Source organism: Sarcophilus harrisii, chromosome 2 (genome assembly GCF_902635505.1).
Source record: "Sarcophilus harrisii chromosome 2, mSarHar1.11, whole genome shotgun sequence".
Lineage (NCBI taxonomy): Eukaryota > Metazoa > Chordata > Mammalia > Dasyuromorphia > Dasyuridae > Sarcophilus > Sarcophilus harrisii.
In genome coordinates this window covers 176,829,989-176,843,475 of record NC_045427.1, presented here as the reverse complement: position 1 = coordinate 176,843,475, position 13,487 = coordinate 176,829,989, and the positions used below count along the sequence as shown (strand labels likewise).

Below are 13,487 nucleotides of genomic sequence, written 5' to 3'. Positions count from 1 at the left end.
GACAATCCAGAGCTTAGTACAGAATTGGTCGCTAAAAAGAGCATGAGTGTTTTGCTGAGACCTCATACAAGAAAAAGAAAAATAGAGTTGTTTGCATGAGCAAATATAGGGATTGTAACTAATGTAGCTTTGACTTTGGCGATGTATGCATCAGACTCACCATATCAATTGGCAATTTAATTAACTGGGATGAAAATATACAATGTCCTGAAAAGACATGTAAACTAAAGATGGAGTGCATTGTGTCATGAGAGAGAAATATTAAGGTCAGTGTTGCCAGATAGTAGAGTATACATTAAGAAATAAAGAAAAATTTAAAAGTAAGAAGATGACAGGTTATAAGGAAAATAGTAAGGCTGCAACTTGCATTTGGGACTTCACTTCCTTGCTCTTTGCCATTTGAAATGCTGTTGTTTTGACACTGAGAGAAGGACTCAGTTATTACTACTCTGCAATTGATGAGTCATTTGGCCTCTAATGGTTGATTTCTCCAATGGCCCTGACCTGCCAGAAAGTCTTCTGCCATTGTGGGATCACATTTTAAATAGTACTTCTTGGTGTTACCTTGAGAAGGATGTTGTTTTGTTTATTATTTATTAAACAAATATCATAGAAAGGCAATCAATATATTAATAGGCTTATAGAATATAGATTTTTAAGTTGGAAGGGACCATTTAGTCTATAATTCTTATTTTATAGACAAAAGTACTGATGACCGGAGAGATTTGACTTGTAAAGTTCACACAGATAGTAAAAATAAGAGCAGGATTCAAACTCAGGTTTTTCTGACTTTGCTGTTCTATATTTGTTTCTGGCTGAAGAACTTCAGACTGACATCATATGAGGACTGATTTAAGTTAATGGGATGGTTATTAGCTTCTAGAAGAGAAGATAGTGGAGAGCATCATAGCTGTCTTGAAGGCATGACGGATTAGAGTTCTTCTGCTTGATCCCAAAACATAGAATTCAGATCCATGGGTGAAAATTGCAAAGAAGAAAAATTAAACTTCAGGCAAGAAAAAAACAAAGCAAAACAAAACTTTACTTCTTAACAATTAGAAATTCTAAAGTGGAATGGGCTACTCCAAGAAGTAGTGAGTTCTCCATCCTTTGATGTCTTCAGGCAATGGCTGGCTGATTATTATTATTTTTTTTTTTACTACCAAACTCTTAGTAATGAGTGGAAATTGTGTCTAATGTTTGGATATATGGCAGCCAGGCTAAGATTCTTGTTCATATATGAATTTTACTAAATGTCCTCTTGAGGATAAAATATCTTAGTTTCCCTTCCTTAGTTACCCTGAATTGTAATTCCTCAGTTTCCCTGCATTATAATATGTCAGTTTCCCTGAGTTAGTATACTATGTTTCCACCACTATCACCCTTCCTGGTTATTAGATTGAGATAATTAGGCCTGCAGAGCTCTGGCTACTCTAGCATACCAGAGAATCATAAAACTCCAGATGGCTCATCTCAAATACCTAGATGGCATTCTCTATCTTTCCTGGCCCAGATTTCCTGTCTTCTGCTTGACCACCTTCTTCATTACCAACTTAACAGAATTTATGGTTCTTCCTGAAATTAGGACTTACTAAATGTTTCTTCCCCCTTCCCTTTGTTTCCCTGACAGTTGAAACCCTATAAAAGTCTCTGGAATTAATTGCTAGATGCTGGGTGCTTTGAGACAAGAGTCCCACACAATCAACTAATCAAAGCTCTCCACTATTAAAATGTTAAAACCTCTAATTTCTGTCTTGCTTCAGTTTCTCCAGCATTACAAGAGCCCTTCCAATAATAAGATTCTGTAAATGATATGACAAAAAATCAGTCACATTTTTGAGGACTTCTGAGACAGCAGTACCCTGAGGTACCTTGTCTGAAAACAACTGTTATTCTGTTTTTTTTTTTTTATTCCCTAAAATCACTTTTCTTTGTTCTCACTCCAGTTTTCTATATCCTTCTTAATACATGGAAGTAAACATCACACACACTATTCTGGCAAAGGCTTGGCTATTTCTGAAATCAGCTAAAAGATCTTTTCCAAGTTCTTCAGGATCACGTGACTATTTGTATTTCATATGCACTTAAAACAGCCACTCTTTTAGATCATATTTGACTTGGAGTAAGTTTTTGAGGACTCCCAGATTTGTTTCTATTCTGCATGTGCTAGGCCAGACATTTCCATTCTGCATCTAAGAATATTTTTGGACTTGTGTACTTGATTGAGTATAGTAAGTTTCACCCAGGTTTCAAGAGATGATATTTCTAACTTGACAGGCAAGAATCAAAGAAATTGAACATATTTAGAGGTATTTTAGTACAGTGGGAAAGAAGAATAAGATTAGAATGGATTCATAATTGTGTGACATTGGGCAAGTCAACTTAATTCTCTGAACCTTTTTCTGTGGACAATCAGCATTATAATAGTATTCTTTTCACCTAATCAAGCTTACATTACATGCAATAATGACAGCCAAAAAATAGTTTGGAGATGCATTTGTCATAGAAAAAGCTTTTAATGGTAAATAATTCAGTTTTTTTGTCAGTTTATTAGTTGGACTGAATCTCTGAGGTAATTAGATGTCATAATAGATCTGAGTTCATATTTGGCTTTTGGGACCAGCTATGCAATCCTAAGCAAGTCACATAACTTTTGTCTGCCTGTTTCTTCATCTCTAAGGTGGGAATAATAACAGCATCTACCTTCCAGAGTTGTTATAAGTTTCAAATGGGCATTTTCTAAAGTGCTTTGAAAATTAGAAATACTATATAAATAGGAAAATTATTTTTATCATTATATAAATGCTATTTCATTAGTCTTATCAAGTGACCTCACATATACATTTATTACAAATCAGGAATGTATCTATTCACAACATTTTCTCCTTTATAAGTAACACAAATGCACAGGAAAAAATAATTTTTCAATACTTAAAATTTATTAATTCTGTGAGTGAAAGAGATCCTATTGGGATAGGATACATGTTAAATTGAACACAAGTGCTTCAAAGACTTGACTTATCAGCTCTTCCAAAAGCATTTGTTAGGTGAATTTGAGGGTCAAATGAGTTTCACCTTTCAAACAAAGCTATGTTAGATATGAGTGATAAAATAGAAACTCTATTAACTTTTCCCCTATGATTCTGTGTACCTCAGCTTAAAATTTCAAAGCTGTTTTTTCCCCATCCTTATCCATCCTCTACTAAGGCAGCTCTAGAATATTAGATACATACAAAAGAACAGCTGTATGAACTTAAAAAAAAATCTGTAGACATTGATAGCAGAGCATGTTTGGGGATATAGATTGGCCCTGGGACTATGATCTATTCAAAGTGAGATAAGCAAGAGAACCTTACTGAGCGAGAACCTCTCAGAGTGAGGCAATGAAATAAAACAGACCAAAGTAATTGGTTCTTCTTTTAAATGAAACTCTGACCAGCCTTACCTTGAACACAGGGGGCTTAGGCAATCTTTGTATTTCATACTGTCACTGGGCTCAGTATGTAGAATAGAATGCAAATCCCCAGGCATGATTGAAATCATCTCCTTCTCCAGCAGAGCAGGGACCACATTACAACTCCCAAAGCAATATCCAGGCATTGCACAGAAGGGAATGGAACATCATTTCCATCACACTATCTAGTTAGTTGGTGTAGGCAGAGCTGAGACCCTTATGAATTTTGGACAGCTAATACAGAAATCCCTACCTCACCAAAATATCTGTGTCTGCTTTGTAAGCTGAATTAACTATGCTATATCACTCTATCGTCATTTATCTATAATGAATGTATACATATATGTATATATACACATATGAACACATACATAAACCCACACATAGCCAGTATATGTGCTTAGATGTATGCATGTATGAATACATATGTATATCCACACATATCTATCTATTATATATAATCAGAAATTGCAATTGTCCCAGCTACCATTAGTTTGGGAAAAGTGGTAGGAACGAAGGAAGTCCAAGATGATCAGTGTCAGAAATAGAAAGCCTCTTGCACTATTCTGGGGTAGGGGATATAAAACACTTATTGCACTTATCCTTTAGGAAACAAATGATAATTTAGCATATATACCCTTTTAAATTAACTCATTTCTGTCCTAAATTGCCATTAAATTTTTGATAAGCCAAAGTCTCCAAGTATTAATAATTCCCTTATCAAATCACAAATTTATTTTGTGTGGATCTATGTGTAATATCGTATATATCCTAGCATCTTCTACCAATTTGAGATCAATTGGCAAAGCAGATGCATATTAAATTCTGTGAAGTTCTGAAAACTGTGAATGGAAATATGTGTTGTTACATCTGATTTTCTTGCTGTATATAAGACAAATAGATTCTCCTAAGGATATTCCACATGCTTTTAGAATGAAGTAAACATTCCCTAGTCTCACATCATGTTATCTCCCTCTGACATCCTCCATCCATCAGGTGATCCTACATGTAAGAGCCATGTTGGTAAGTTGTTCCGCCAAGTCTGTTTCTTTGGGACCCTATGGATGATAGCATGCCAAGATTGTCCATGGGCTTTTCTTGGCAAAGATACTAGAGTGATTTGCCATTACCTTCTTTAGTGGATTAAGGCAAACAAGAGGTTAAGTATCTTGTCTGGACTACACAAGCTGATAAGTGTCTAAATCTGGATTTGAACTCAGTCCTTTCTTTCTTTGGCTCTAGTGATTGTTCACTAAATCATCTTGCTGACTCCTGTAAGAGTCATAACTCTTTTCATATATCACTTTGAATCCTGTCTTCTATATAAAACCATTTCTGACCTCCCCAGTCATCACTATCTGGAAATGAGAAATTGCTTTGTATTTATTTGCATATATTTTATACTTAATTACTTGTGTATATGTTGTTTTCCCAAAGTAGAAGGTTGAAACTATTTCATTTTTATTCTTATATACTGAATGCCTAGCATAATTATTAATATAATGGCTACTTAATGAATGCTTATTGAATTCATGGGATTATAGCATTAAAGTTAGGTGAAATGTTGAGTACAAAATTGACTTGTCTAGAGACAGACTTAATGTGTGTCTGTGAAGAGGGATTTGAACCAGATCTTTCTGACTCTGGATCTCTAAACACTATATACCATAGTATCTAATGCCTGATCATTCTTGGCAGAAAATGGGCTGTTAATAAATGGTTGCTGAATGAATAAATGAATGATAATTTGGAAAGAAATATGTCTGGTATTTATAGTGAAACTAGGGAACTATATCAGTACTTGTGAATGGCAGCTAATACAGTTAAACAGTTTGTTGATACTAGAAAGGAGAAGATTTCAGGAAAGAGATCCCAAATGGTATATAATATTCTATTTCCATTTTTCACTAGAAAATTTTTATTATTGAAGAGGCAACTTAACAATCTCTAGTAGGAAAATACTACAGTATTCTATCATTTTAAATCATAAATTCTCTAAAAACAAGGTTTGTGTCATATCGACTTTTGTATTCCAGAATGTAGCATAGTTTCTTGCAATTTTGTGGGAGCCTAGATTGTTGATGTTGATTGAATGAATGAGCTTGGTGTGCTTTACATTTAGAATCAAACAACTTCTTTTTAAAGTCTACCACTGACGCTCACAATTTGTGTGACCCTGTGAAAGCCAATACATTACTGATTCTCAATTTTCACATCTATAAAATGGTAACAATACTTGCTTTCTCCCCATAGGACTTTTATGAGGAAATACAAATTTTAAAGTACTATGTAAACCACAGTATGCTATATAGAGATGATACATTATTGCTATGATTTCTAGCAAAATAGTGAAATAGACACATTTAAATTTGATGTCTATGTAGTTATTGTAATATTGATTTGAATCATGAAATCATAAAGATTTTACTAATCACTAAACAAACTATGAGGCTATGGTTAATTTCAAATTCTAGCCACAATAACATTATATAAATTATAAATTTCTCTTTGAGATCATTTTAATACTTATTTTCCTGGCTCCGTATCACTCTGCATACTAAATTCTTTTTTAAAAAATTTTATTAAAAACAAATAGAATAAGTAAAAAAGAAAAATAGAAAAGGCAAAACAAAATAAAACAAAAGAGAATGTTGTCATGTGTTCAGCAGAACATCAAGGAGGATTCAAAATATATAACAAAAAATTACCAGTTCAAGAAAATCTATATGTTAGTAGAAGAAATTATATTCATGTATGTCCAGCTTCAGTTCCTTGTAAATTGTTATTTTGTTCTCTGTCGTACACATTTTTTACTTTATTTTTTTTCTTCCTGTCATCCTCCTACCAGCCCTAAGCAGCCTATAGTTAAGAAAGGATATATTTAAATATATATAAATATGTAAACATATATTTATATATACACAAATAGATATATACATATATACAGACATACCCCCCCACACACACATATACACATATCTTACATATGCCTGCTGACTCTGCTTTAATTTAGCTTCTTAACTTGCCTTATTACCTAATCTCCCTCAGCCCATGGATCCCTCTGTCTTCATCTTTCCTTCCTCTTTGCTTCCCCTGTCTGCTCATCCCTCTCCCCTTATTTCTTTATAGATTTTGGATAGCGCTATATTCTTCACGGTATATATGTAGTGTTGACTATTTAACCCATTCCCGATGTGAATAGATTTTTCAGAACTATGAGTCCTCTTTCCTTTCCCCCCAATGCTTCTGTATCTATTTTTCATCTTCAACTCATTTATATAACATAATTACTATTTTTACTTTAACTTTGCCTCAATCTTTCCTTTGAGCTACCTTATTGCTGATGTCACTTTTAAAGAAATGGTACACATTTTCCAAGTTAAAAAAAATGAACAATTTATCCATTTTGAATTCCTCAAAATTGATCTTTGATATTGATTCTTCTATGTTAAATTTTCTATTTAGTTCAGGTTTGGTTGATAGAAAGTCTTGAAAATCTGCAAGTTCATTGAATGTCCATTTTTTTCTCATCAATATTATAGATAATATTTTTTGGATTATTTCTTGCATTATTGTGTCAAGGTTTTTTTTCTGGTCACAACTTTCAGGCAGTCCAATTATTCTTTTATGTTCTCTTCTTGATCTGTTCTCCAAATCTGTTGTTTTTATTATAATATTTTTTACACTCTGTTCTATTTTTTCCTGTTCTCCATAGCTTTACTGGCTTCCCTTTACTTGATTCTAATTTTCAAAAAGTTATTTTCATCTTTGAGACTCTGTATCTCCTTTTCTATTGGCAAACTTTTTTCATAATCTTCTTGTTTTTCATGGATGGTTTTTGTTTTTTAAGTTTTTCCTCAATGTCTCTCATTTGATTGTTAAATTCTTTTATGAGTTCTCCTATAAATTCTCTCTGGGCAGGGAGCCATGTTATTCTTTGGGATAGAAGCTTTTTTTACTTCAGTGTCTTCCTCTGATGATGAAGTCCAATTTTCCCTGTTCCTATAGAAAGTTTTTATGGCAGGTTCTTTATTCTTTTCTGGTTCAGGTTTTTGTTTTTGTTTTGTTTTAATAAGAAGTATTAGTGTAAGCACTTCTAATTGTGAGGTTCACTTGAGCTCTTCCCTCTGACCTAAAATGCTAAACCAAAAGTTCCACCCTCTAGCAACTATCCATAGATAGTAGTGTCCCACTGCCCCACTACCTTGCACTTACAGATGTGCTGGTTCCTTTTCACCCAGGACTGTTTCTCTGCAGCACAGCTGAGCCTGATGATCCTAATAAGCCTATGTTCCCTCAATCTTTTGAGACTTAGACCTTGACTCCACAAACTGTAGAAGAGATGAAAGTTTCTATGGTTCTTGCTGAGGCTCCAGTCAAATCAAGCTCACCCCAGGGCTCCCCATTGGATATTTCTGTGGAGCTAGCCTGGAGGTGTTTGCACTTCACTTGGATTAATCCCTGGCATAGGGTCTTTCTTTGGATCTTCTTAGGTTGTACCTGGAGGACTTCTGTTCTGTCTTAAGTCTTCTTGATTTTTCATCAGTCTATGTTTGTCCTGAGACACAAAGATATTCTATTTGTGGGGGAAATCTGACAAGCTTGAAATTTACATATCTACACTGCCATCTTCCCAGAATCTTCTATATACTAAATTCTGATTAACATTTTATTAAAAAAATGTATTGTAACTTTGGCTAAAAGATCATTTAATCTTGTTCATAAACCAGAAACAGAAAGATGATACATATTTCTTTTAAATTTCTCTCTAACTCTCATACTTCTTTCTATAATAAGGCAACTCTTATATTAAAAAAAAATTAAGATAGCAAATCTGTCACATCTCCTAATAAATTATATTTAAGAAATATTAGATGTGTTAAGCTGGTCTTGCTAACTTAAATGGAAGCTCATAGAATGTAAGCTCTGCACAATACCTTTATGTATATGTACATATATGTGCACACTTTATATGTGCATTTACATATATATAAATTTGTGGCATATTACTATCATTACTTAACATAAATTATTATACAAGTTTTTCAAAAAGAGCTACTAGATATAAGATTCAAACTCTATTCCCCTATTTTATTTAATATTATGAGGAATAATTAAATCTTGCCTGATATAATAATTAGGGGGCTTTTCTTGGTACCAGGAAGATCTATATTTAAGTTTTACTTCTGACACATACTAATTGTGTGACCCTCAGAATATCACTTAAATTTTTAGCACCAGGTAAATCTCTGAGATTATAATTGTTGGAAGGAGTTTCTATAGTAGGAGTTCTATGCACTGATAAAATTAGGTCAGACTCTCCTTTTCTCTCCAAAATGAAGGAAAGTATCTGGTTGAATTTGTAGTAGCTTAGAATTAGTTTTTTCTTCTGAAGCTATTTTGCATATGACATCATATAGACCACATGTCTAAGTAGACATTAAATTTGAAGATGTATTTCTATTCATTTCTGAAGAGATGCGAAGATTTCTTCCAGTGAGCATATGAGAATTGGAGGTAGTGAAGAGATGGCCTGGATGCAGATCTGTGAGCCTACTGAAAAGGACAAAGGGAAATATACATTTGAGATATTTGATGGCAAAGATAATCATAAAAGGTCCCTTGATCTCTCTGGGCAAGGTAAGATATTAAAATAATTCAACATATTAACATTGTATATTTAGTGGCTCGTTTAGGACAACATGAGCGACAGTCTTGTGTTCAGATCTTGCTTCTGACTTACTACATATAAATGATTAATTATTTAATTTTCCTGAACTATACACAATCTCTTATGTATAAAATGGAGCTAATAATACCTATATCATTGGTAATAATAAAGATCAAAGGAGATGATGTATTAAAGCACTTTATAAGCCTTAAAGTACAGTAAACTCATATACTCAAATAAATCAAAGTATAAATGCAAGTTATGCTTAAATACTTAGTCAGTCTACCAAGACATTTATGTACAACACACCAATTTTGGGTCTTGTACTGATAAAATTAAATTTATGTAATCTTTTTGTTCATTTGTTATTTGATTTAAAAAAAGGAAAACTTACTATTTAGGATTTTAAATACCTTTGCTGAGAGAATATAACATTGAAACAATTCACTAAAAGATGAAATATTTCTTTCCAGCTTTTGATGAAGCATTTGCAGAATTCCAACAACTCAAGTAAGATTTGTATATTTTATTAATTATAAACAAAATTAGTTTCTCCAACTCCTGGTTCCTCCATTCCTCATCTCTCATCCCTTACTACTCACCAACCACCCTCCAGATTGTGAAAATACTTATGAACTTTTAGGTTTTAAAATTCTGTAATATGGATATAGCAATGAAAAAGTATATCAGTGATTTATCTGTTACGAGAGAGAAATGTTATTAAAATATAAATGCATTTAAGAACAGGGTTATGGAAATTCACATTCAAAATTTTTTTTAAAGATTTAAAGGAGTGGCAAGCATTTCCTCAGATTAAGGAATAGGGTGAGAGAAGAGAGAAATTATTCTATTTTAAGAGGTTTCTAAGGACATAAGCTCTAAATCTAAAACAAACAGTGAAAGATAAAGTATTTGCCTGATCAAGCTTTCAGATTCAAAGAATTTATTGAGATCTTTGGGCTGCAAAGCAAACAAGATCCTCTAGTTAGTCTTGTGTAAAGGATAGTAGAAGCTGTATTCTGCTGAGATTTTCATTGAGGTAGAGGAAGGAATAAAGACTATGGTATCAGAGCACCCAGGTTTAAGGCCTATTTCTGCCTCTGGGAGCAAGTCATTTCATGTTCTTTAGCTCGCATTTTCTTAACCATAAAATGGAGATATTAAGACTTACATTACTTACCCATATCGTAGGGTTTCTATGAGGACTAGCTGAGACACTACATATAAAGTACTATGTTAATCGTAAATTGGTCTATAAATGTAAATTATTATGTTGTTAACCAAACAATTGATCAAGTTTTTCTACATCTCACTTATATATCTATATCAGATAGACAAAGCTTTCGAATCATCAATCCAGGAAGTGGGAGTTATTAGGAAATGGAAAATATATTTTTGCCAATGAGTTGACAAAGTATTATCATAAAAGGTTTAATTTTTTTTAATTATAATTTCACATTTTCCTTAGTCAAACTCAATCAATAGAAGATTCATTTTCTTTGCCAATATACTAACTTTTTAAAAAAAACTTTCTTCTCTCCTCCCCACCAATCTTTAGGGCAGCTGCATTTGCTGAAAAGAGTAAGTACATTTCAAGTGGCAGCAATGGCTAATTATTAGTCTGTGTTAGTACTGATTAGAGATCAATATTTTAACATATGCATGAATTTGTGTTGAATCTTAAGTATTCCTCCTCATGACATTTGAATAATTGCTCTTTTCATCTCATAGATCGTGGCAAGGTGATTGGTGGGTTGCCTGACGTGGTAACTATAATGGAAGGCAAGGTAAGAATGATAATTTTTGTTCAATCAGAAGGAGTTCATCATTTTGCCATTCTGAATACATGAAAATGACTTAGATACTAAAGGCAATCCACCTTTTTCTTCCTTTTTGCTGTGTAACAAGAGTGCTTCAAAAGTTGTAGCATGGTGACTGTCATTCCTTCATATATAGGAAAGCTTAGCCTAAGGTGTTCTGAGTGTTCAGTAAACATTTGAAAGAACACTATGACAGGAGAGAGAGAGAGAAATAGGGGAAAGGGGAAAGAGAAAAGGAAGGAAGAAAAGAGACAGAAACAGAGGAAGAAACAGAGAAAGAGATAAAGAGAGACAGAAGAAAAAGAGAAACAGAAGTGGGAGAGAGAAGTGGGGAGAGAGGAGGGAAGAGAGAGATAATGGCGATGAAATGGAAATAGGAATATGTTTTTTGTTTAGGGTGGTCAGAAATTGCAGATATAGTATGTAGAGTCAGAGGGCTATTGATTGTTAAGCCCTTTCTAGAGTCTAATGTTATTTTGAATACTATTCCCAGGGCAAGAGTTAGAAAACTAGATATGGGGCATGGAAAGCCATGATGAAGCATGATGAGCCTGTGATCAACTATATAGCAGGCTCTCACCAATCAGGACAGTTTGAATCAAAATAAATTTCTATATTTATCTGACATATCATCTGACTTGTCTTTTTCTATCTTTTCTTTATTCACCCATTCTCTTTAAAAGAGTCTGAATTTGACTTGTACTGTATTTGGAAATCCTGATCCGGAAGTTATCTGGTTCAAGAATGACAAGGACATTGAACTCAATGAACACTTTATGGTCAAAGTGGAACAAGCCAAGTATGTCAGCTTATCCATCAAAGGGGTGACCTCCGAGGACTCAGGAAAATACAGCATCAATGTTAAGAATAAATATGGTGGGGAAAAAATAGATGTCACTGTGAGTGTGTATAAACATGGTGAACAGATACCTGACATTTCTCCCCCCCAAGCAGCTAAACCAAAGCTGATACCAGCATCCTCCTCAATTCCAGAGTAATAAGAGAAGCATTCTCCTTAGCCTGGGGGAATGCTCAAAAGGCAAAATGCTTTATCTGAGTAGTATATAAATAAGTTGTAGTGGAGTGCTGTGCAGATAGAGAAGTGATTTAGGATTATGCTTTGAAGAGTGTTTCTGCTTGCTTCTATATACACATTCAAAATCAACCAACTGACAAAAATAATAGGAAGAGACATGTACCTGACAATGAAAGTCATGTGAAATGAAAATTAACTTTTTCTTTAATTTTACTACTGGAAACAATCATCTAAGAACACCAATAGCATGTTTTGTTTGTGTAGAGACCCATAGTCCATGCTAGTTAGGGTCTTCAATTGTATGTTCCAAATCTTGCCTTTAAAGTCATTGGAAACACCAGTTACCTGGAAATACATTGTTTTTCTTGCTTTGGGCCAATAAAGCTTTAAAACACACCTTGTTGTGGGTCTCTCTATTCCAAATCACACCTAACTACTTCTGTTTATTCTCTCTGCTTGTTTAATTATGGCTTATTGTGCAATTTCACAGCTGGTAGCATGCAGACAGTACACTTACAATCCAGAAGGCAAATGATGGTAAATCACATTTACTGTATAGCACCTAAAGACAGCATTTCACCCTTTAGGGACTGGAATCAGGCAGTGAAACTGACACCAGAAATTATCCAGACAAATCATATTTTTCTGAGAAAGCAACAGATGTTAATGTCATTGTAGATTTTGAAGGATAAAAAAATGTCTATGTCAAATAGAGATAAGGTCAAGAACTTCTGTAGTTTAGCCAAACATAACAATAGCTGTATTCTTCCTACTCGCCATGACAGTTAATTTAGTGAAGAATTTATCAAGAGAATAGCTCAGTTCATTTGAAATGATCATTATTGAAGGAATTCATTTTTTATAACTTCTTCAGAGAATTTTTAAAAATATATATATGATGTGAAATCTTCCTTGAATCATTTTTTTGCTCTTTCAGGAGAGACTGTCCTTTGAGATATAAAACTGCCTTGTATTTAAATGGAAACTTCACAATAAACCTGTTATTTTTAAAATGCCAATTATACCAGTGACTGAGAATATTCCATATAGCTGTAACTTTAAATGCAATCAAAATCCTAGAGATTATCATACTCCTCCCTAATTCCTTCAGGTAATATTTAACAATACTAAGGTCTAAATCTGTTTTTTATTCCTCAAACAGCTGAGCAGGGCTCCATTATAGGTAATGTGAGGATAAGCAAAAATCTCATATTCTTCCTTTCTTCAATGCAAGAGCTGAATTTAGCTGAGTTTGTTGCTGCTACATAGGTTAGCAACTTTCCTGGGTCTCCTTGGGCATAGCAGCCAAGGTTAGAATTTTTGAGTCATATTTATTGTAGATCCCCTTTTGATCTAAATAAATTTTACTAATTTTCTTTTTGTTAAAGCAAAGTAATGCAAAAATAGCAGGTTTGACTAGAAATTCAGTCCCAAAACTATAGAACTCTTAAAGTTTTTTTGTATTTTCATATTTTCCCTCTGTTATATTTTGTTGTATACATATCA

General features: G+C 33.5%; 1 protein-coding gene across 1 annotated transcript in view; it reads left to right on the top strand.

Moving 5' to 3' along the window:
- Positions 1-12,377, top strand: part of MYOM2 (myomesin 2) — a 152,338-nt gene extending 139,961 nt beyond the window's left edge. Inside the window, exons 33-37 of the mRNA XM_003757920.2 lie at positions 8,931-9,094; positions 9,599-9,635; positions 10,684-10,706; positions 10,857-10,912; positions 11,629-12,377. Of these exons, the coding sequence (XP_003757968.1) occupies positions 8,931-9,094; positions 9,599-9,635; positions 10,684-10,706; positions 10,857-10,912; positions 11,629-11,943 (595 nt within the window). The 3' untranslated portion in view covers positions 11,944-12,377. The remainder of the gene's footprint in view (positions 1-8,930; positions 9,095-9,598; positions 9,636-10,683; positions 10,707-10,856; positions 10,913-11,628) is intronic.
- Positions 12,378-13,487: the final 1,110 nt, after the last annotated feature.